This window comes from Oryctolagus cuniculus, chromosome 14 (genome assembly GCF_051225735.1).
Source record: "Oryctolagus cuniculus isolate XC-2025 breed Fujian yellow rabbit chromosome 14, ASM5122573v1, whole genome shotgun sequence".
NCBI classification, from domain to species: domain Eukaryota; kingdom Metazoa; phylum Chordata; class Mammalia; order Lagomorpha; family Leporidae; genus Oryctolagus; species Oryctolagus cuniculus.
This window is the reverse complement of record NC_142880.1, coordinates 87,885,696-87,909,259: the sequence shown is the minus strand read 5'-3', so window position 1 is coordinate 87,909,259 and position 23,564 is coordinate 87,885,696. Positions and strand designations below refer to the sequence as shown.

The 23,564-nt window shown below is 48.3% G+C and overlaps 1 protein-coding gene and 1 long non-coding RNA gene across 27 annotated transcripts in view; one reads left to right on the top strand and one right to left on the bottom strand.

Moving 5' to 3' along the window:
- The window catches only part of LOC103349639 (uncharacterized), a 72,236-nt gene that overhangs the window by 37,387 nt on the left and 11,285 nt on the right, over nucleotides 1-23,564 (top strand). For 4 of the 9 annotated variants that reach the window (XR_016220825.1, XR_016220829.1, XR_016220826.1 and 1 more), the window contains exons 2-3: nucleotides 21,950-22,026; nucleotides 22,256-22,921. This is a non-coding gene — a long non-coding RNA (uncharacterized LOC103349639). Of the gene's footprint in view, nucleotides 1-21,949; nucleotides 22,027-22,255; nucleotides 23,035-23,564 lie in introns of those variants that run through there. The other 5 variants (XR_016220831.1, XR_016220828.1, XR_016220830.1 and 2 more) reach the window with 2 other exon arrangements.
- MAST4 (microtubule associated serine/threonine kinase family member 4) overlaps nucleotides 7,574-23,564 on the bottom strand; it is a 623,464-nt gene continuing 607,473 nt past the window's right edge. For all 18 annotated transcript variants that reach the window (XM_051853670.3, XM_051853672.3, XM_089313239.1 and 15 more), the window contains 3 exons: nucleotides 16,301-16,437; nucleotides 14,096-14,277; nucleotides 7,574-13,734 (listed from right to left, as the gene is read on the bottom strand). In XM_051853670.3, coding sequence (XP_051709630.3) covers nucleotides 9,917-13,734; nucleotides 14,096-14,277; nucleotides 16,301-16,437 — 4,137 coding nt within the window. In that variant the 3' untranslated portion in view covers nucleotides 7,574-9,916. The remainder of the gene's footprint in view (nucleotides 13,735-14,095; nucleotides 14,278-16,300; nucleotides 16,438-23,564) is intronic.

The following is a 23,564-nucleotide window of genomic DNA, read 5'->3' as shown; positions in this document are numbered from 1 at the left end:
CAGTCAGGACAAGAGCTGATCAAGTCACTGTTTCTCATAGTGTCCATTTCATTTCAATAGGTTTCCTCTTTGGTGCTCAGTTAGTTGTCACCGATCAGGGAGAACATATGGTATTTGTCCCTTTGGGACTGGCTGAATTCACTCAGCATGATGTGTTCCAGATTCCTCCATCTTGTTGCAAATGACCAGATTTCATTGTTTTTTGACTGCTGTGTAGTATTCTATAGAGTACATTCCCATAATTTCTTTATGGAGTCTACTGTTGATGGGCATTTGGGTTGGTTCCAGGTCTTAGCTATTGTGAATTGAGCTGCAATAAACATTGAGGTGCAGACAGCTTGTTTGTTTGCCAGTTTAATTTCCTTTGGATAAATTCCAAGGAGTGGGATGGCTGGGTTGAATGGTAGGGTTATATTCAGGTTTCTGAGGAATCTCTAGACTGACTTCCATAGTAGCTTTACCAGTTTGCATTCCCACTAACAGTGGGTAGTGTCCCTTTTTCCCCACTTTCTCGCCAGCATCTGTTGTTGGTAGATTTCTGAATGTGAGCCATTCTCACTGGGGTGAGGACAAACCTCATTGTGGTTTTGATTTGCATTTCCCTGATTGCTAGTGATCTTGAACATTTTTTCATGTGTCTGTTGGCTATTTGTATTTCCTCTTTTGAAAAATGTCTATTGAAAGCTGGAGGCATCACAATACCAGATTTCAGAACATACTACAAGGCAGTTGTTATCAAAACAGCATGGTACTGGTACAGAAACAGATGGATAGACCAAAGAAACAGAATAGAAACACCAGAAATCAATCCAAACGTCTACAGCCAACTTATATTTGATCAAGGATCCAAAACCAATCCCTGGAAAAGGACAGTCTATTCACTAAATGGTGCTGGGAAAATTTGATTTCCACGTGCAGAACCATGAAGCAAGACCCCTACCTTTCACCTTACAGAAAAATTCACTCAACATGGATTAAAGACTTAAATCTACGACCGGACACCATCAAATTATTAGAGAGCATGGGAGAAACCCTGCAAGATATAGGTACCGGCAAAGACTTCTTGGAAAAGACCCCAGAAGCACAGGCAGTCAAAGCCAAAATTCACATTTGGGATTGCATCAAATTGAGAAGTTTCTGTACTGCAAAAGAGTCAGGAAATTGAAGAGGCTACTGACAGAATGGGAAAAAATATTTGCAAACTATGCAGCAGATAAAGGGTTGATAACCAGAGTCTACAAAGAGATCAAGAAACTCCACAACATCAAAACAAACAACCCACTTAAGAGATGGGCCAAGGACCTCAATAGACATTTTTCATTTTTATTTGGGCCATTTTCACTAGACAGAGCATAGACTAGTAAGTCAACTTTCAGACCCTTGTTCTCATTCTTTGCTTTAATTTAGCCCATGTATGGATGCTAGACTGCTTACTAGCTGAACAGGAAGGCATTTGCATGTGTTGCATATGGATAGGTACATTAGATTTTGTAGATTGTTACAGAAAATTAACAAAGACATCTTTTGTTGAAATGGACAGACACCTTATCCAGCTGGCTCTTCAGACATCTGATTTGAGTTGGTTTGGTTTATGAAGATTCTTGCTTGGGAACATGCTCCAATTTTTGATGTTCAATTCTTCATAGTTGGAATAGTAGTCTCCCCAGTGCACTGTGTTTTCTCAAGGTCAAATTCTGCATGCAGCCATTTGGCAAATGCTCTCTCTCCAGCTGGAAAGAATAGCTTGATCATAAGGACACTGTAACCTGTGGCTATTTGGAGATTGGAACCCCAGGATGATATTGTTTGAGAGTGATACAGATACTCTAATTTTTTATCAAATTCTCAATGGGGAAAATGGCCAAAAAAAGAGGAAGTGTTAAAAGTTTTGTAGGAAGCCATGAACTTGGACTAAGTGCCTGCACTTGGCTAAATAGACCAAACCGATATACAGTTTAGTCACAATGACTTGCATTTTGGCTGATCACAGAAGGCCATGTAGCCAGTTAGTAAGGCTATAAACAATTAACTAGTTAACAAAATGACAACTTGACTACAACCAGTAAATATCCTATGTCTTGTATTTGTTTTCCTCTAGATGCTGTCTGATCATGTTTTTAGTAGAAGATTTTAGAACCTGGTCTAGTTTTGGGACCTGCCCAGTTAAGGAGTTGTTTTTATTTTGCTTTACTCAAAAAAAAATACTAAATCTAATTAGCCTAGGGAGTTTTCCTGTCTGACAGTGTCAGACTGACAATGTCACCATCAGTTGAAGTTATGAGATGATCTTGTCACTTAGAATACACAGTCCTAGAATTCAATGAGATTCTATTGTGTGTTGTCCTATGAGGACTGGTACTAATGACTCCAGTCCAAGATTCAATGTGTCTGAACTTCCATAGAACTTGAACTTGGGCCAGAGTGATTGGCTTTTAACATCGAAAAAAATCCAGCCTTCAACAAAGGCTTGGTCATCTCTGGCTTTTCTAGAGATGTGCGACGTGTACAGTATTAACCAGAGTGGAGGGTAGAGAAAGAGGAATCACTCAAAACGTTTTAGAAATGAGTAGGAGGGAAATTAAATTTAGAGAACTGCTCTACCATAGAATTCTGTAATGCTTGACTATGCTGAAAGAAGCAAATTTCCATAGTTAATATAGCCATATTTTTTCAAGTTGTATTTGTGTTGTGAACCGAGAACACAGATGGGAAATTGCCTTCTGATTAATTAGAGCTAATAAAAGAACCCTATTAGAGCGATTAACTTCCTTTGCTTATACTTTTCTACCAATCAAACTAGTGATTTAGTACTATATAATTTTCCTATGCATTAGGGAAGAGGAAATACAACAGTACTTCAAAAATTTATGGAAGCTGAGATTAAAGGGTAAGTTCATTTTGGTGCAAAATTTGAAATCCATGCAGTTTTTACAAAACGTATTTTCTAGAGAATTTTTGGCAGTGTGTTTACCACGGCTTCTTGGTAAGACTTTCCTACCTCTTCCATCCACTGATGATAAACCCATGTCCCTAGAGATTCTGAGTGGCTCTGGGATGAAGCCTTGAAATGTGTATTTCTAACAAATACCACAAGTAACTCTTCTTCCAGGAAGTTTGAGAAAATAGTGCTCCCTAAATTTTGATGGGCAAATACCTTGGCTATGGTGCTAAAATGTAGAAAACTAGTGGGTCTTGGCTGGGGCCTGAGATTCTGCATTTCTAGCACACTCAAGGGTGGTACAGATGGTGCTGGTGAGAGAACCATGCTTTGAGTGAGAAACAGTCCAGGGTATCTGGACCAACAGTGCTATGGGCCATTTCTTAAAGATCTGTTGTCAATAGCTTCACATGGAAGTAGAGGAGGGCGTTAAGCAATGTCAGCCTCTGGCTGGGGAGTTTCTCCTGCTTTTTCTTTTCACTTTGACTGCATATTGGAACCACCTCAGGCAATACAGAGGTGGTTTTACTTTGTTTTGTTTTGTTTTGAACTACAGATGCCTGGGCCAAATCCTTGGAGCTTTGGTCAGGCAGGCCACATTTTTATGAGTCAAGAGTTTGTTAGATTTGGAATTTTGGATCTCACTCAAGGCTTCGGATTCCGAGTCCACAAGTTGCCCACATGATTCACGTGTACATTGGAGTTGCAATGCGCGTCCTCTGAAGCTGTCACATCAGCCCCTTTTCCTCTTGTAGCTACAAGGTGCTTCGCTGTTGAGTGCCCAGTGTGACTGCTTGGCATGGGAAGGTTAGTGTAGCATTTTTAAAAATTTGATATTATTTCTTCTTAATTCCTGTCTCTGGGGCAAAAGTTCTCTGGTCCCCCTCACCTAAACTGCATTCCAAAAGAGAATTAGTCATTTCTGTAGGCTATATCCCACTTTATTTCTATTTAGAGATTTATTAAACATAGTGTTTCAAGCTTAAAAGAAAAAAATGTACCCTTCATTGTTAGGAAAATATTATACTGCAAACACATATTTAACCATCTCTGCATTAAAATATATGAAGTAAGCTTTAAAAATACCTTGTAGATGTTGAGAATATAGTACAAGACATTGTGCATGGGGGTCAGCATAGTGGTACAATGGGTTGTCACCACGAGTGATTGTCAGCATCCCATATCAGAGAGCCAGGTTAAGTCCCAGCTGTTCCTCTTCCAATCCAGCTCCCTGCTAGTGATCCTGAGAAAGCAGGGGAAGATGGTCCAAGTACTTGGGCCCCTACCACTCATTTTAGAGACCTGAATGTAGTTTCGGGCTACTAGTTACAGTCCTGGTCCTGCCCCAGCTGTTGTAGGTATTTGGGAGTAAACCAGCAGGTGGAAGATTTCTCTCTCTCCTTCTCTGTCACTCTGCCTGCCAATTTAATAAATCTTAAAAAAGAATTATGTCTGAGTAACTAGATTTCCAAGAGCATGACTGTCTATCGTCTGCAACTGGAATGTCAGTTTTGCCGAAGGTAAATGCTTTTAACTTTGTCTTGTTAATTTTATGTGTTAGTTCTGAACTGGTTGTTAAATGTCTAGGGCTATGATTGGCTCTGAGATATGTGTATTTAATATATCTTGTGAGTTTTTGCTGTGGTGAAAGCTTGAATTCCCTTCATAGCATGATATCAAGCCTTACCATGATAATTTCCATAATCAGTTTAACAAATACGAATCTTAGAATGAGTTCCTCTAAGTGGGGAAAACTATGTCCTGAATATCACAATACTGTGATGCTGTCACCATTCTTCTTGTAACCTGCAATAGAAGAGAGTGATGCAAGAGGCCAGTCCTCTCTCATGGTAGAGATGAAGTCCGGGGGCTGTCTAGTCACATGACTGGAACTCAAAGCCCAGTCCTGGCAATCAGTAGGGTTAGTCTTTTAACCTGTCTGAATCTTGATTTTTCCCAATTTATACAGCGAGGCAACATAGAGCTCAAAGGGCATAGAGATTAAGTTAGAAGATGCGCATCAAGGATAAAGAGAGACTTGGCTCCTGATACACCTGCCACAAACAGTAGCCACTACTAACACTTCCTTTCTGTTCAGTTCAGTAAATAATTATTGAGGTCTCCCATGTGCTTTGTCCTAGAAGTAGAAACAAACCAGAACATGGAGTCCTGTTACACGGCAGGGCGAATATAAACGCTAGCCTACATTTCTCTTATTGACAAGAAAAAAACTGGCAAAGCAGTTAAGATGTCACTTGGGACACCCACACCCCATAGCAGAGTGCCTGGGTTCCAGGGCCAGCTCTCCTCCAGGTTTCAGCTTCCTGCTAATGTGCATGGGAAGCAACAGGTGATGGCCCAAGTATTGGGTTCCTGCCACCCATATGGGAGTTCCAGACTCCTGACTTTAGCTTGGCTGGCCCTGGCCATTGTGAGCACTTAGGGCATGAACCAGCACACGGGAACTCTTTCTCTCTCTGCCTTTCAAATACAATTAAAACAAAAAAATAACAACTTTTAAAATTGTAGAAGATAGGATTTTTGTTTTCACCATAAATAAATATTAAATGTTTGAGGATATAGATCTATTCACCCTGATTGGATATCAAGCAATGTGCATATGTATCAAAACATCACATAGTACTCCATAGTTAGGTACAAACGTTATATCTCTGTTAAAAACATTTTTTAGATTGAAAAATGGGATACTCAGGGGTCTTGGAGATTAACAGGGAAGACAGACACACAGAAACAGATAATTCCAAAATAAAGTCTTACGAAGGAGGAGCCCTAGTCAGTGTAGGCATGACTTCCTGTAGATACGTGTAGATACTTGCGGAACTATGGTTACCCAGGCTGCTAGGTCTGGGTATGGTTTCAGTGTGTTCCCCCAAAGCTACGGTGCTGGAAGCTGGGCCCCCAGTGGAGCAGTGTTGTGGTGGTGAGACCTCAGGGAATGTGCTGAGGTCACATTGGTAAAGCACTAATGTTCTTTCAGGACCCCACTTAGTTCTGTTGAGAGTGTTGTTGCCCCCTGAATTCTGCTGGCTTCCAGGCAGGCCATATGATCTCTTGCACGTCTGCTATGAAGCCCTGACCAGGAGCCAAACACAAGGGGTTACTTTTGGCCTCTAGAACTATGAGCTAAATAAATTTCTTTATCAAATATACAGCCTTGGGTATTTTGTTAGACCAATGGGAAAATGGGTTCATAGGCTAAAAGCATGATTAAGGAGATGGTCTTATACCATAGAATGAGTATGGGAGCTGTTTTCAGGTTTAACACATGGTGGGAACATGGGATGCTTGCATTTGCAAAACATCTCTCCATACGGCCGGCGCCGTGGCTCAATAGGCTAATCCTCCACCTTGCGGCGCCGGCACACCGGGTTCTAGTCCCGGTCGGGGCGCCGGATTCTGTCCCGGTTGCCCCTCTTCCAGGCCAGCTCTCTGCTATGGCCAGGGAGTGCAGTGGAGGATGGCCCAGGTGCTTGGGCCCTGCACCCCATGGGAGACCAGGAGAAGCACCTGGATCCTGGCTCCTGCCATCGGATCAGCGCGGTGCGCCGGCTGCAGCGGCGGCCATTGGAGGGTGAACCAACGGCAAGGGAAGACCTTTCTCTCTCTGTCTCTCTCACTGTCCACTCTGCCTGTCAAAAAAAAAAAAAAAAAAAAAAACATCTCTCCATGGATGTTGCGAAGAACAGACTGATTGATAGGGATAAAGGGTGGAGGCAGGGAACCAGTTAGCCAACTATTGCGTTATTCTTGGAGATCATGATGGAGAATAAACTAAGGCTACTGATGCCAAGAAAGGGAATGGATTGCATAGAAGAATGTTTTTGCAAAATCAATGAACTTGACCTTTCAAATGTAATGGGAGAAAGAGTTTACATCTGGCTTGGAGGGAAGATGAAGAACACAGTGTGATTTGAGGAAAGGAAACACAGCAGTGTTTGAGTGTGAGGTGGAGGAATCAAGTGGAAATGCCCAGAGAGAGATAGAAAGGCCAGGAGTGAACCCTGGGCACTGTCAGCATTTAAGGGGACAAGGAGGAAGCAGGCGTTCCCAGAACACGTAAACGAAGGTGGGAGCAAACTGCAAGTGAGGCGTGTCAGGGAGGACCGGTGTTCAAGGGGCACATGGTCTCCCTAGGTGATATCTTGAAGAATGGGCCTCAGTCAATCACGTGTCACTGGCAGCCTTCACAGAGCAAAGCTGACGGAATGGTGACCTGAAGCCAGATTTCAGTGGAGTGAGAAGTGATATGAAGACGGGAGATGCCAAGCACAGGCTGTCCTTTTGGGAGCTGAGGTAGGGAAAGGGCTCTCTGACGCTGGTAATGGGCAAGGCCATGTGGGGAGGCAGACCACAGGCAGAGGCCACCTCTGAGCTTGTAGGGAACTTGGTGAGTGTGCGTGTGGAAGTTGTTCTTCAGGCGAGGAATAAGGTTGGCAGGAAAAACAGGAAGCAGCCAGATTATTTTGAAGACTGGACTGTTTTTAGAAAAAATCATTCCGAGCAACAGAAAATCATTCTGTCAATTTGCAAAAGCCCACACTTTTCATAGTAAGATTGGCTAATACTCTATATTTTTGGAGGTTTATGTGTATATTGGAAAAACCAGCCATTGTCTTTCATGCTAAATTTTTATTCAATGTTATGCAACTGCATAAGTATAAATATTTATTCAATGTACAACAATGATGACATCCATAGGGAATTTCTTAGAGAAAATAAGACTGCAAACACTTTATTGCACAGATCCTAACAAACTTTTAAGCTGGTAAATCTACAGCTGGAGTACTACAGAGGAGCACATCTTACAATCACACGGAGACTGACCAAACAGAACACGGGAGAATTTCTACCAGCTGATTGGAGAGGTTTACAACAACAAACAAGTATTACATGAATGCAATCTTAGGTACTCTTGACTCATCCAAAAAATGCAAAAACATATTTGGCAGAAATGATAATACACTATACAAAATATACATAAAAATATCATTTGTAAACAAGCAGCTAGTTGTGCTTTAAAGGAAACTGGACACTTAAAAAAAAGCAAAGGCTGTAAACCATGACCTACCTCCCCCACAGACCTGTCTCAGTGTCTGAGTGTAGGAGAATTGGATTCTAATGACCGCCAAACACAGATACGTATTATAAATGTTGAGACCATTTCTGAAAGTCATTGAGGTTCTGGTAAAACAGTTGTTTCTTCTACACTTTCACATGGTAGTGATGGGGAATGGTTAAAACCACATGAAAAAAAAAAATCGGAGGCAAAGAAGAGGACACTTTGTTCTTTTTTTTTTTTTTTTTTGCCGTCACCAACTCATTTTACAACAAAGGACAACTGAGTTATGCCTTTGTCTTTGGAACGGCGTTTACAGCTCTGCTCGATGATTTATAATCCACAGGCTGTAAGACGACGCTGTGCTTGGATAAACAAGTTTACAGCAAAAAGATACTAAGACATCCTTGAGGGACTTTGGGTGCTGCATTTGTTATTTACTGGTCATTTTTTTTTCTTATAAAACAAAATAAAATCCAGGGGTGGATCCCAAGCATCTTAAACTTATCTGTGTTTTCTCGTAGTGCCTTGGTACTTATGTCAGTAAGCGTTATCTGACAGCACAAAACAAGCCACCAAAAAACTGCCAAAAAAAAAAAAAAAATCAAAACCCCTCAGCTAAAATGATTTGACAAATTCTACATATTTTACGGTATATAAAATTTAAATAAGGCTTAGCAAAAGTAAAAAGGATGGTCACATTCAAGCACCAAGTAGCTCCAACAAGTCTCTTTGTTACAAAAATGTTGCTCTTTATTACAGTGGTTTTTTGCATACAAATAAAGAGATCATGTTATGAAATGTATGGAGCTACTCGATGCATCAGAAAAGAATGTGAAACCCAGGAACTTGCTAAAAACAGCAAGCTTCATCTACAACATAAGGCCCCAGCTATGTACTAAAATGTATCCGATGTCCTGATTATTCCTTAATATATATGCTGTGATGCCAAAAATCCGCCCCCCATTCTTTCTGCAAAAAAAAAAAAAAAAAAAAAAAAAGCCAATTTAAAACCTCTTCCAATGCCCAATGCTATTACTCCACCTAAGCACTAGCAGCTGTGTGCGGCTGGTCACCTTCCTGTGTACTCAATGGCAGGGCTGGCGGGAGGGGCCGCTATGAAATGTGTGCTTCTTGCGCTAGTCGCTCACAGCGTGAAGGCCTGAGTTTAAGAACTTGAAGCGAGAGAAAGACAACAGAAATGAAGTTGACACGGGTTGGATTAGTCCCTGCCCTGCCTCAGGGGGAGACCAGACACACAGCTGCAGACAAGGACAACTTGGCCCACGGTCCAAGTGTCCGTCAAGACGGCTGCCAATTGCTTAGCGCTCCATTTGTCCCTGGAGGACTCCAGACCAGTGCTCAGAGTGGCTCCTGCTTTGGCCCTGGAAAGATAGGTAGCCAGATACAGTGCTATCAGAAACTCCGGTTCAACATCCACGTAAAAACTCACAATCTACTCTGTTTCAGGCCTTCCACCTTTACCTCTAGTTAATGTTTGAGCTTAGAAAAATGGAGCCTTGAAATACCCTCTTCAACGGATGTGTATATACACGAATATGGATGTATCCCTTTATTACATACACCCGGTTCTGACCATCTTCATTCTATCATGATAAATGCTAAAGCCAAGATCTCATTTAAAAAGAAGGGGGGGGGGGGCTGTCGTCGACGACGCCATCAGCAGCAAGGTATACACTCTACACCCCAAACCAGACACGTGGCTAGATATTTACAGGGCTCTTTCTCCTCCACAACTCGTGCAAAGCTGTCTTCTGCACACTCTCCGGTAGCAGTTTTCTCGGTTCCAATCGGGAAGGCATCTGGAAAGCGGTCCCCTGCCGCCCCCCCCCCCCCATCCAGCGCTGCTTTGGGAAGGCAGGCAAGGCGCCCCCGGCCCCTTAGGCGGCCTTTTTGTGTGGGCTGCTGCGCAAACTCTCTTTCCCCCGCCTCTGCCGCACCACAAAGTCCTTCTCGCAGGAAAGGGCGATGGGGCGGTCGGTGCTGGCGGCCGGGACCGGCTTGGCAGCCTCTCTGCCTGCGTTCTGCTTCCTGGCGGGCGCAGGCTCGCTGGCCCTGGTCTCCCCAGCCGCAGCGGTGACCGAGGGCGCGCGGTCCCGGTCGCGGTCCCGGTCCCGGGGGCTGGCTCTGTCCGACACGCTGGGCTCCGGGTGATGCGGCTCCGAGGGCATGGAGGAGACGCGGAAGGAGGGCAGGGAGTCGCTCTTGGTCATGTGGGTTCTGCCGTCCCCACCGGCTGGGGCCCTGCGCTGGTCCCTGTGGCTGGGGATGGCGAGCTCCAAGGTGCTGGTGCCCGTGCTGGCCTTGGCGGGAGCAGGGTCGCTGCTGGTGGGCCTGGCCTCCGGGAAGCTGCAGGAGGAGCTCAGCGGCTTCTCTGGCAGGGCAGAGGAGCGCAGAGCGCTGTGGCCAGAGGCCGAGGGCGACCGCTTGATGCCACCAGGCTTGGCGGCCTCAGCCTGGGCCTTCGGGGCAGTGTTGCCTTTTCCCCTCGCTTCTGGGCCGCCCTTGCCTGCCCCTGCAGTGGGCCTCTCGGTGCGGACAGGGGACAGGCTTGTCTCGGGCTTGCTGCTGTCTGCAGGCGCATAAAGTGCTTCTGGGACTTTCTTCGCTTCGGGGGCTGGCGGGCTGGAGCTTTTTTCTGTCTGCCTGCAGGGAGCCAGGCAGTCTTTCACAGTGGCTGCTTTGGGCTGCTTCGGACACAAGCCTGGCTTGTCACTGGCAGCGGGCAGCTTCGGGTCTGCTGGCTGGTGGAGGCCCAGGTGTCCTTGCTTGGGGCACTGAGCAGGCCTCTCCAGTGCCTCCGGGGGCCGCCCTCCACTCTGGGGTTGCAGCCTGGTGTCTGGCTGGCCCCCCTCGGTCTGCAGGGAGCTGGAGGGCCCACCTGCTCCCTGCACAACCACAGTGCAGGCTCTGTGCTGGGCGCCCGGGATGGCGGTGCCCGCATCCGGCGCAGCCTTGCCTTCCTTGCCAGAGCTGGTGAGGGCCCGAGAGGCAGGCTCTTTGCCCTGGGCAGTCCCGATGACGCTAAGTTTCACGGAGGGCAGGGACCTGTCTGGGTGCTGTGACTTTGCAGGGCTGGGCTCAGGGCCAGGCCGGGGCTTGTGACCACTGCTCTCATTGTGCACTGAGGCAGGCTTGGGAGGGTCTTGGAGGCCTGGCCTGGGTTCTGCAGCGGCGGGCTTGGTCCCCAGCTCTCTACCCGAGGTGTGGCTTGGGGAGCTGCCGGGCTGTCCTGTGGTCAGGAGGGCCGTGTCTTTGGTGGGCAGTGGGGGCTGAGGGCTGCTGTTGAGAGGCCTTGGCGGAGGCTGCTCCTTCCGTTCGGGCTCCTTGGGGCTGTCCTTCTGCAAACACAGGACACCGGCGAGCTTTTCTTTCTTGTCATTGTCACTTGCAGGCGTCTGTAGACAGTGCCTGGCAGGGGCGGCCTCAGCCTTGGGCTCCAGGCAGCCTCTGACCTTGCCCGGCTCCTTGTTGCAAGAAGTCCCAGCTAAGTAGGAGGAAGCTTCCTCCCTGGGCAGCAGCCTGTCCTCATCCTGGCCATCCCTGGGGTTTGTTTTCCTGCAAGGCCGCAGCGACGCCTTCTCCAGGGCCGGGCTCTGCACGTGCAAATCCGGGCAGGTCCGTGCCGCAGAGGGTTGACTGGGGGAGTTGTTGCTGGATTTAGCAGCTGGGGGACACAGCTCCCCAGAGGGGTGCCTGGGTGCCTCAGCCCTGGAGGCGGGCCGCTCGCTTCTGGCTGTGGAAGGACCCCTTTCAGCTGGTTCCCTCGGGCCCGGCTTCTCCCTGGAGGGGACCCCTTCGGGAAGAGGCGGCCCCGGCGGCCTGGCTGGGTTGGTGCCTTGCAGGCTCTGCGCAGGGCACGGGAACAGCTTGGTGTCGGTGGGGGTGGGGCGACCGTCTCGCTGCTGAGTATCCCCTTCTGTGACTGTCGCGGGGCTCCTGCCAGCCAGGCGGGAAACCTTCCTGTCCCGCTTTAGGTCTGGCTCGGGCAGCGGGGTTCCAGGTGAGGTCTGGAGGCTCCAGCTGGGCGGCAGGAACCGAGGCTCCAGCAGGTAGGCCTTACTCACCTTTACGCTGGCAGGGGACGGCTCCCTGGGACCTGCAGTTTCACCTTTTCTCTCGCCGCCACCAGGGACACCTGGTGGCACAGAGGGCCCCACGTCACCAGTCGGGCTGGGGCTCTGGACAGACTCTGGGGACAGCGCCTCTGTCTTGGAGGCCTGGGGTCCAGACAGGAGAGCAATGTCCAAAGTGCCTTCAATGGGCTTCAGGCACGAGACGGACCTTCCTTCCAGCTTATACTCGGAGGGGCTCTTCCTGACCGGGGACTCGGGAGCCGCCGAGCCCTGCTTCTCCGCTCCACTGTCCACTCGGCCGGCTAAGGCCTTGAGCGGAACAAAGGAGACGGTACTCATCGGAGCGGCGTGGGTGCTGCTGATGAACGCCCGGCTCTCGGCGGTGGCCATCGGGGTCTCCTGCTGCCCACTCACTGGTCGGCCGGGGGTCCCTGGCAGGCATTCGTGGGTGCTAGATGTCACCTTGGGCTTCAGCGCGGGCCCGAGGCTGTCATCCTTGTCTTCGATGGCCATTTTCTTCCGGAGGTAATCGATATTGGTGAGTTTGCTGTCCAGCTTCTCGCCACGGAGGAGCTCCTTGGCCTGGGAACCCTTCTCCGTGTTCTCAGCCCGCCCAGAGGAGGTGGCCCTGTCGGCTGAGGGACAGAGAGTGTCCTGCAGGGGGCCAGCAGCAAGGGCCCGTTTGGAGTCCTCTGCGTCCTGGCTGTGCTCCCTGGGTGCCCCGTCCATGGCCACCCCCTCGCTGGCCCGCACGCTGGCCTGTTTGTGTAGCGCGTCTCTGAGCAGGCTGCCCAGGGCCGGGGCCTCTGGCCCCATGGCTTTGCTTTCGAAATGAGTGGATCTTTCTAAACCCTTGGGATAGACTTTCTTCTCTCTCTCTTCCAGCCGGGAAACAGCATGGTTTTCCAAATCGCTACGGAGGCCAGGGGGTTTCTGGTGGGATTCTTGTTTCTCTGGGAGGCCATCTGGTTTCTTGACCACCACCTTGGCCTTCAGCTTGTCCCGATCCAGGTCGTCCATGGACTCTTGGCGGCCCAGCTTCCGGGAGACAGGCCGTTTCAGGCAGCCCTGCTCCACAGGCCGCGCACGGCTGAGGGCCGGCGCGTCGCACACGCTCTCTTCCAGGCTCTGCAGTGTCGCCTCCCGCTGGGACTGCTCCCGCTGCACCTCCTCCTGCGTCACCTCCAGGCTGTGTTTGCGGGAGCACAGGTGCTTCTTGTCACTCCCGTAGGAAGGCGACAGCTTCTCCTCGGACTGCACCCGCTTGAGCAGTGGAGACCTCGGGGGCTCGGCGCTCTTGGGCCGCACCACGTGCCTGACGATGGTGGGAGGGGAGTGCATCTTGCTGGGAAAGGCTTGCGTCATCTTGGCACTGCCCAGCGAGTGTCCCAGCAGCGGGGACGGTGACCGCTGAGGCGAGGTGGGCTGCGGAGTCGGAGAAGGCGTCCGGGCCAGCGGGGACAGGGGGATGCTGCCGGCTGACTTCCGGCGTCCGGAGCGGTAGCGCTGCCCACTGAGCTTGGGGGCCAGGCCGTGCAGCGTGCTGGGCCGAATGTGCCCGGACCCCGCTGGGGAGTTGGGGGCGCTGGAACTCGGGGAGCTGCTCTGGGAGGAATTAGTGCCTGCGGGTGGAAAACGAGGCTGTGAGGACCCAGGTTCACCTTCCCTGTACTCGTCCCACTTCCAGTCCAGGCTGTCTGAGGTGAGGCTAGAAAGGATCAGCCCCTCGTCCGAGCCTCGAACCAATGCAATAGACACTGTTTATGAAACCTCCCTATGCCCAGGCTTAGCCCATCCCCCATGTCGTATGTAAAGGGAGCAGAATAACCCCCTCTAAAGACCTCCCGCTAATTCCGGTCTGTGCCATCTACAGGTGCTGCCTGTTCCTGCAGCCTGGGAGACACTGAGTGTCTTCCAGGACCTCAGTTGATGATTTCGCCTGCTCTCAGCTCTCTTGCTGTCTACACCCGGAGACTCACTCACCGGACGGGAAGTCGGGTGTGGAGCGGTAGCTGGGCGTGGGCGAGCGCGGGGACAGGCTGTGCGTGGGCGAACCCGGCAGGCTCTCTCCCGAGGACAGGGACCGGTTCAAGCAGGAGAAACTTCGGCTGGTGTGCAGCAGAGGGGAAGGCTGCTTGGCTAGCTTTTTGAAAAGCGATCTCCTCCTGGAGGGAAAATAGGGCAGCCAGTGAGCAGAGTCCACTTCCGGAAGCATTCCCGCCCCCGGCCAATGCCCCCTAACGGCAGCTCAGTGGCCGTGTCGGGGTGGTGGTGGGAGAGCAGGAGCCACTGTGGCAGCAAGAGTGTTCCTGCGACTTGGAGAGGACCAGCCGCTAACAGGTGCGTTGAGTTCCATGACAAAGCTATTCATTGACGTGTTTAGCTTTTGAAGGAAGGCGCCCTTGGACTGAAAGCTGCTGATGACCTGCCTCAATTGCATAGATAATCCAAGGTAAGATCTGGATTATACGTTATAACGGTGACACAGTGGCAGAGGCTTTTTCTAGGAAGGGCTGTTTGCTGCACTTACTCCACTGTGGGCTCCTAAATTCTCCTGACTAATGCTGGCTCTACATATACATAGGAAACGCCCAGAAAGCTGAGGCTAAAGTGTATCCCATGGACAGACAGATGCTGGAAGCAGCCACAAAAGTCAGTGTGCATCCTGAGCCGGCATTTAGCCGAGTGGTTAAAAAGCCAGTGAAAACACACATCCCATCCTGGGGTGCCTGGGTTCAAATCTCCCTGCAGCCCCTCATGCCACCTCCCCGCCAATGCAGACTCCGGGAGTGGATGGTGATGGCTCAGTTAACTGTGTTCCTGCCAGCACCTGGCGTTGGTCTAGCCTGGCCCTGGCCACTGTGCGTATTTGAGGAGTCCTTTCCGTTTCTCTGATTCCCAAAAAGCACGGTTTCCGTGACTTGTCGGTGCATGTGGCTGTGCACATCTGCCTCTGGTGAGCTTAAACAGAAAGTTGGATCCCGGTACCCCTTGAGCCAATTTATTCTATGTGACTTAAAACACAATCAAAATAGAAGGCACAACCAAAAAGAGAGGGATCCCAGAACTTGGGTGTGTAATTTTCATCAAAGTAATAAATGGACTTGCATTAAAAAGTCAAACAGTTCTACAACCTTAGAATGAAAAATAGTGCCTCCTCTACTCTGCTCTCTCTCAACTCCCCAGAAAATCCTGTTCCTCCTAGTGTCAGCGTATTGCTAAAACAATGTACTTACACCACCGTTTTTTAGAAACTGTGTATTTCCTAGTATGGGAGAAGAGAGCTAAGCTCTTCCACCACCCTTTTCTACCTTCCAGGCACATCCGCTTCTCCTTGTCTATTCCTCCCTGTATAGCCAAGCCAAAACTTTTGGTTAGAAAAATGGTTTTGGTGTGGTTGGTGCTTTGTATCATAAATGCTGTTCACAGCTAGGCCATGTACAGCATAATTCTGTGTCTTTTCTGCATCACTTTGTTTTCGTGGAGTTCTTCCATTTTTGGGCTTGCTTCATTTCTATCGTTAGAAATCCTCTTAACACGAGGAGATGCACCAAGGCCCAGCCGGAAAAGGAGAGGCCGCGACACCGAGCAGAAGGCGCATCAGAACTGCCTGGCAAGACACTCCCCTGCCGCAGGCACAGGCGGGCGTCTTGTTAGTATCTGCCCAAAGCACAGAAACCTGCAGCTCTGTGCATCTCGGGCTGCAAATGCCTGTGGCCTCCTTGGGCTTCCCGTCAGTCCAACAATGCCCTTTTATTTCTAGGCGCATGTAGAAGCCTTAGAGATGCTGTGATGTCAGCATATTGAGCATTAAAAAAAATACCAAGTGCTTGTTTTTCAATAATGTAAGGGACCTGTTAAATGTGGACTTAACTGCCTTCAGGTCTGGGTCTTCACACGCAAGTCCACTGAAATGAAGTCTAGGGCTTGAAAAAGGTTCTGCATGGTGCTCGCGCGTGCTAAAAGGCAATCTCTCTCTCTCTCTCTCTTCCCAAGGAAATATGTAAATCCTTTCCCTGGGAAAGTTAATGCTGTTGTGAATAGGAACTTTAATATAGAAATTTATGGAGCACAGACTAACGTTTCCCAGAGAGAAATAAATGCTTACACAGGAGGAAGACCTAAGTGAAGCAGGGAATCACCTTTGTCCATGGTGGGTAGCAACCAGGAAACACTGCTTTAACTAACCTCTCTAGACTTTCTTTCTTCTTGGATTTCTTGCTCCGTCTCACCATCCGGCTCTTATAGCTGTTTCTTCTGGCTGGTCCTGTTTTGATTGATGTGTTTTCAAATGGGGTAGTAGTGATTGACACCTTATTTCCACTCTGTTGAAGAAGATGAAGTGGGTATTAAAGGGAAAAGCTGTGATGAACCGAGGTACGAGATTCCAAGATGAAGCAGATAGGCGCACACTGAACTTATAAAAGGTTGCCATCCCTAAGTAACTTCAAATCAGTGAGTCCTGACCATGCGAAATGGGAGGTTTCTGGAAGAGGTGAACTCCGGAGCCCCTGGATCTGAGTTCAAGTCTACACTCCCACCTGGGCAGGCAGGCTGCTTGCCCTTGCTATGACTCGGCTTCTGGTACTGGCCAGCAGCATGCTTCTACCGCCTCCTCCCAGGGCTGGCGGGGTGATGAAATGAGAGGAGGCTGATGGCGCCTTCAGCCCCGAGTGTGACACATGGAACGGGTCCTATAAATAACAGTTATCTTCATCCATATGCATCAGGCTGCACACGCCCCGCGGCTGTCTGCTCTGGCTTGATTTATTTTATTTTTTTTTCTCCCTTTTATGTTTTTCCTTTGGCCTAGAAATTATAAAAGGAGCAAAACTGAATGAGACTTTTAGCTTTAATTATTGTAAAAGCTTCCTTTTTCTGTTCCCATAAAATCTGTCGGCATGCAGAGCTGCTAAGTTTTCCCTCCTGAGGCAGGTCGCACACGGTGAGGTCAGTCCTCTGTGGCCTGTCACTCAACCCTGGAGCAGGGGGCTCCGGAGGCAGACCCCGGGGGCCGGGCTGAGGGTGGGGCCTGCAGCATGGACGGACAGTCGCCCTGCCTCAGGGACCTCCTCTGGAATTGTGTCCTAACTGGGAGAGAAATGGGTCCTTTCAGAGAAGGGCTTTCTCTGAGGGCCGGGGCCCTGGACCACGTCCCGCAGCTCAGTTCCCCTCGTACCCAGCAACGGTGAGTGAGTTACAGTGGGTGCGGGGGACTGGAGAAGTGGGAGTGATGCTGGGACATCACCCACTTTCCCTCCCTGCTCTGGGATGGAATCCATGTCTTTATAGGAAAAAAAATCCTATAAAGCATAATAAAAATAATTGAGAAACCTACCCACCCAGCTATCACTGATAATCTTTCAGTAGCACTGCATTTACAGTTTTATATTTCACGTGATATAATTTTGAAACGCTTTCCCTTCATTATTATTCTTTAAGAACGTGACTTTTTTAAGTTGCCTAATGAGTGTCTTCCACCAGATGGGTGCATCAGAATTTAGCCATTTTCATGCTGCTATTTTCCATTGTTTGATTCTGTTGGTGTTACCTCTGATTTATTGTGGTTTTTTGTAGTTCCTTAGAGAATGACTTGTTCATGGCTCATGTCTTACATCTAGCTTAGCATTGGAAAGTCGATAATTTATTCTTGGTTTTACAGTTCCTTATATGTTTAGGAACACATAATCCCACACCTGTGTCATATTTGCAGGAAATATTTTAGGGAAACGAAGTTTGGACTTCAACAAAAGCTGGTTTTTCTGAAAGACTAAATTATGCATTCTGTATGCAACTACAAAAACTTCCATAGTGGAGATGGACATTGTAGTCATTCTTTAAATGGGAAATTCAGCTTCTCAGCTTATGAGGTGTGAGGTCTAGCCCTGAAGGTTTTGGGGAGTGCGGTCTTCTCAGCACAGACTGAGTGAGGCCACGCTGGCTTTCAGTTTTTCCTACGGTGAAGGGAAGCAGCAGCAGACGTGGCTGGAGGTCACCTTATGCTTGGGCTACAGGCAGACATAATGATTACTGCAGCTGTTCGGGCTCAGGAGCCACATGAATCTGAATATTTCCAAGCTTCTCCAAGAGTTTGTGGGAAAATGGAATTAAGTTTACTTGGGTGCGCCAAACGTGTATATATATATATATATGTCTATCTCACACGCACTTTCCGTGAGCATTTTGAAGACCCCTTGTCTCAGGGGCTAATGATGTCACCTGGCATTTTAAAAGCTCCTTTTCATCTTTAAGCCATTTTCATAATCATGTCAAGAGGGTTGTTGATTTCACCTCCATAACTTGGAAGGAATTTTTTCCTTATCTGCAGAGATGCTGAGATTCTTCTTTCCAAGGTCATGAGCTCATTCCCAAGGTCATAGCACAGTGGAAGAGCCTGAGCCTGACTCTCCTGCCCTTCATCCCCACTGCCAAGTGCTGCTTCTACCAAACCCCCCTCGCTTTGGGCACCCTGTCTGCTTCACTCTCCGGGCTGGGCACACTGCATGGTTTGCACTCATTGAGTGGAAATGAAGATGAAATGACCATCATAAAGTTATGTAAGATCAACACAAATCTGGGATATTTCTAATCAGCAAAGACTAGCGTAGGCTAAACAAGAGCATGTCACTAACCTCTGGACAAGTGTCCCTTGACCCTACAAACCCAAATCCAGTTTTCCCTTTTCTGCATATGGTTGTTTCACAAGACAATTAACGTGGCTTTGTTATGTGCACAAAGGATAACCTCCATCAGGGGAGATGCAGTCAGAGAATTCAGTTGCAAAAGTTAGGTTGAAACATTACTGGTCCAAAAAAAAAAAAAAAAGGTAAAAGATCGGAAAAATCAGAATAGGTGAGATTTGTGAAGCCTGCCACCTGGTGGACTCATCCAGCTACAGCAAGTGCTCCCTTTGCTCAGTGTGGCTTACTGGGTTGGTTTGTCCTCAATTAAGGGGTCTCTTACTCATGAAGAGATGTTATCAGAGAAATTCTGTCACTTATTTAAAAAATAACAGTGTCAACAACAGTAGTCTTGCTTAAATGTTAATTCACTTGTACCTTAAACTTTTTGTGATTAGTGCACAGTGGGAGGGGAATTATTTTAAGCTGGCTGAACCGAATACAAGAGCTAGAGTGGGGCTCCTCAATTTCTTCTCTCAGTGTGGCCCTCTGGAAGCCTATAAGTTGGCCTTGGGTAGCTCATCGCCAGTTCAACTGTTTCTACGTTGCTCTCTCTGCAAGGCACACGTGGGGCCTGCATCTCCATGTCTGGTACACCCACAGTCACCCCATTCACTATCGAGCACCAACCATCATGCTTTATCCATGCAGTATCCCAGGCTCCTTCCCCCTGCCCCCCCCTGCAGTTCATATGCCTTGGGGTCTCCTGCCCTTTCACCCCCACCCCTCCTCACTTTTTCCACAAGATCCTGTACCCCTTTTCCAAATACAGAGCCTTGATCTATTCTGCAAAGCCCTACAGATACCCAATTTTTGGGTGCAGTTCCTGTGCACCTTGGTAGCAGTCTACCTGTCTTCCTTCAGAACTTGTGTAGTGTTTATGGTCTGAACCTTATGTTGGGTTCTTTGATCAGACCCTGCTATCCATTCCACCCCCAGTGAACACAGAACTGGAAGTTACTGCCAATGTCAGAGACTTCGTGTGCAGAGCAGTGAGCTGTAGGAGCTACACTGCCTGGGAAAGATCATCTGTGTTGACGTGGGACGCTCTAACTTCTGTTTTGTTTTTCTCACCTGTAACATGGGCCATTTATTGTTATAGTATCTACTCAGAGTGAGACTGTGAGAGTTATGAGTTAACTGTGTACAACACAACAGAGCTTGGCAGGTACCAAGTTCTTGCTCCACTAGCAATTATTTTTGTGTGTCATTTCCTGTGCTCCTTGCAGTATTTGACACAACCTCAACATGTCAGGAACTCAGTGAGTATGTGAGGATGGTCATGATGCTAATTGAGGGCCTGCATTGTACTATCCAAAGGCTCCCCTCCAGTTCACAGGTAGGAAATGTCTAAAGCAGGGGCTGGTAAAGTTTCAAGGCATCTTGTGCATGTGGGGATTTAATGTAATGCTGACCTAAGAAAGCAAGCTGATGACAGAAGGTAAGCAGGTGGGGAGGACTGCAGGGTCAGTATGGCCTTCTCTGGTAGTTACAGTGGGAGAAAAAAGATGGCAGATTATTTATGACGTCCTCTTGAGAGACTGATGCAGAGTCAAGTCCAGAGGTGGTGGCTAACTCCTTGTGGCGGGAATGGTGTGGAGCCACGCTGAGAGAGAATACTGCTGGGGCTTCACAGGGCTTAACGAGGATTTGAACCAGATCACTGTGATGCTGCTTACTCCATGGGCCCAGGGTCTGTGGGACTTTGGGCAAGTTCTCCTATGCGTGAGGTTAGCTTTTCCATTTTAAGTTCACCCTGAAGTTACAAGGGCAAATGAAACCAAAAGTGAAGCTATGAAATAATGCTTTCTATTATTGTACGTTATTATTATTTTTTTTTTTTGACAGGCAGAGTGGACAGTGAGAGAGAGAGACAGAGAGAAAGGTCTTCCTTTGCCGTTGGTTCACCCTCCAATGGCCGCCGCGGCCGGCGCACCGCGCTGATCCGATGGCAGGAGCCAGGAGCCAGGTGCTTTTCCTGGTCTCCCATGGGGTGTAGGGCCCAAGCACCTGGGCCATCCTCCACTGCACTCCCTGGCCACAGCAGAGAGCTGGCCTGGAAGAGGGGCAACCGGGACAGAATCCGGTGCCCCGACCAGGACTAGAACCTGGTGTGCCGGCGCCGCTAGGCGGAGGATTAGCCTATTGAGCCGCGGCGCCGGCCTATTGTACATTATTTCTAAGCGTCCAGCCCTATGTGAGGACTTCTCCACCTCTTCCCAAGGGAGTTGTGAGAGTCTGGAAAGTGCTTTGCGAGTACAGGACACTGTGTACACAGCACCTGTGCATACGAAAGTAGCGCTGCTATCCAGTGTTAAGCCAGGGGCGGCACATAAGCGCCCATGAGCGATGCTTGTCATTTCAGTCTCTGCCTGGGAATCACTGGTTGCATTTGGAGGAGAGCTGGGTGATTACACAGTTCACTGGGAAGATAATTAAATCCCTGGTACACTCTTTGTTTCACTACATGAGTTACCCCTCTGGAGTGCTGCCTTTGCGAACCGAGGCAGGCGCCTCTGCTTGGGTTTGAGACAGAGCGCGCCACAGCATGAGAGGGGCCAGGGGCTCCCACCTCCGCTCCGCAAGAGCAGATCCAGTGACTGCATCTCAGAGGCTGGCGGTCATGGAAAGGGCCTGGGGACCAAATGAGGGCAGAAAAAGGGGCGGGTTCTGCTGAGAGACCTTTAGGGGAAAGCTACATTCACATCTCCTAAAAGCAGGAAAATACACCATAAAATGCAATAAACACATATTTCTCTCACTCTAACCCCATGAAGCTACTTCAAAAAATTCACAGAATACGAACCTAAACAAGTTTATTTTGTGCAAAAATATTTGGAAAAAAAAGTTCATGGAAAAGGCTTCTATGAAAAAAACTCTGTGTAGATTTCAAATGGATTTCAAATCTTTGTGCCAAAATGATCTTTGAATTCCATTTCCACAAGCTTTCTGAAGGCCTCTCGGATTTCATTCACTTCTTACCTGATTCTATGATATTAGGATATCATAGAGATACTATTCTGCATGTAACACAACTCTGTTACAATGCATGAAGTTTGTATACCTTAAATAAAAGGTTTTTTTGGGGGAAAAAAGAAAGCAGAAGGCAAAATATGTATTATCATTTAAAATCACCTTAAGCCTCGTTTTATTTTAGATGAACGAGAATGAAGAGCTCACCTTCGGAACAGACCTGGCTCCTAGAAACTGCCCCAAAAGATGACCTGAGAAACTGTAAGTACCTCTTTCTCCCTGCCACTCTGTCCTTAGCAACTGGAAAGGCTCCTCTACTGACCCAGGAGACAAAGGACAACACAGAAACTTCCCTGGGTCCTTATCCACATGGGGTGGCTCCGTGAGCCGGCTAACGGGGCACCAGCACCACCGGCTCAAGTGTAGTGGGAGAAGCACTTGGTCAGACCTGACTCTTCAGAAGTCTAAGGCCATCTCGTCTCCTTCACAGCCAAGGGACCCCAAAGCCTCAGCCGCGCTCTTCCACTCGTCTCTTGAATACTGATCTGAGCCAGATGTTCATCTCTACTGGACGAACATTAGCAGAGACAGCTGTTGACTGAAGACAGCCACCTCAGGTGTTATCCACAGGGGTGCTAGGCCCAAGCCTATCGTTGCTGCTAAGTGGCCATGGAGCAAAAGTCTACGCTGATCCCCATCTCAGTTTTTAACTACGGAACTGAATGGCCACGACAGAAGTAGCTGTGTGGAGCTTGTCCTCCTACGGCCTCGGTGGGACAGCCAGCAAGTGAAGGCCCTCCCACGAATTATTGAGCACTAACTTCCACGGAGCCTGAGCCAAGACCAAAGTCTCAGTGACGGTGTGACGTAATCTGAGTCGGTCACTTCTCTATTCCAACACTGTTCCTCTGGCTATCCACCCTACTTACTGCTCCTGGAACCGAGGCCAGACTCCGAGTCTTCTGAATACGATTGTGTGGGCTGGGGAAATGGCAGAGAAGGGGCAAGCCCTTTGACTGTACTTGCACACTCACTTCCCTGCAACGCCTCCCCCACTACTGCCTCTACTGATTAAGAAATATTTCCTTGGTTTTTTTTTCTTTTGATGTACATCACTCATACTTTTTGAGGGCAAAGACCATACGCTAATTCCCAGGTATCTAATCCCCACAATGGGCCCTGCCTTATCTGCTAGTGCTCTAGAAAGATCATTATTAAAATGATGCATGCATTAAACAGCAGAGGGCTGGTTCCAGCCTAGCTCCTCCACTTTCAATCCAGCTCCCTGATAATGTGCCTAGGTGGGACTCAGAAGATGGCCCAGGACCTTGCGGCCCTGCCTCCCATGAAGAAGACCTGGATAGAGTTTCTGACTTCGGCTTGAACAAGCCCTGGCCATAAAGAGAATGAATTATCAGATGAAAGATTATGGTCTCTCCTTCTCTCTGCCTTTAAAAGTACTCAAACAGTAATTAAAATGATACATATGTATTTGTTTATACAGGTGTACTTCAGAAAGTCATGGAAGATAGAATGAAATCTGGTGCAAAAAATGAAATACATGCATAGTTTTTTCACAATGCATGCATTTCCATGAAATTTTGAAAACCTTTGTAGATGTGTATGCTTTGTCTCCCTAATTATGTTGTAGGGTCTGAAGCTATGGCCCACATCTCTCTGGGAGGTAGTCCCTTACACACTGAGCACAATATTTAAGAAGCAAGAGGTTGTCCATAAATCTGTAGACTTGTACAGTCATCCTACCAGTAGGGATAGCATTTCTCATTGTAGACGAATTC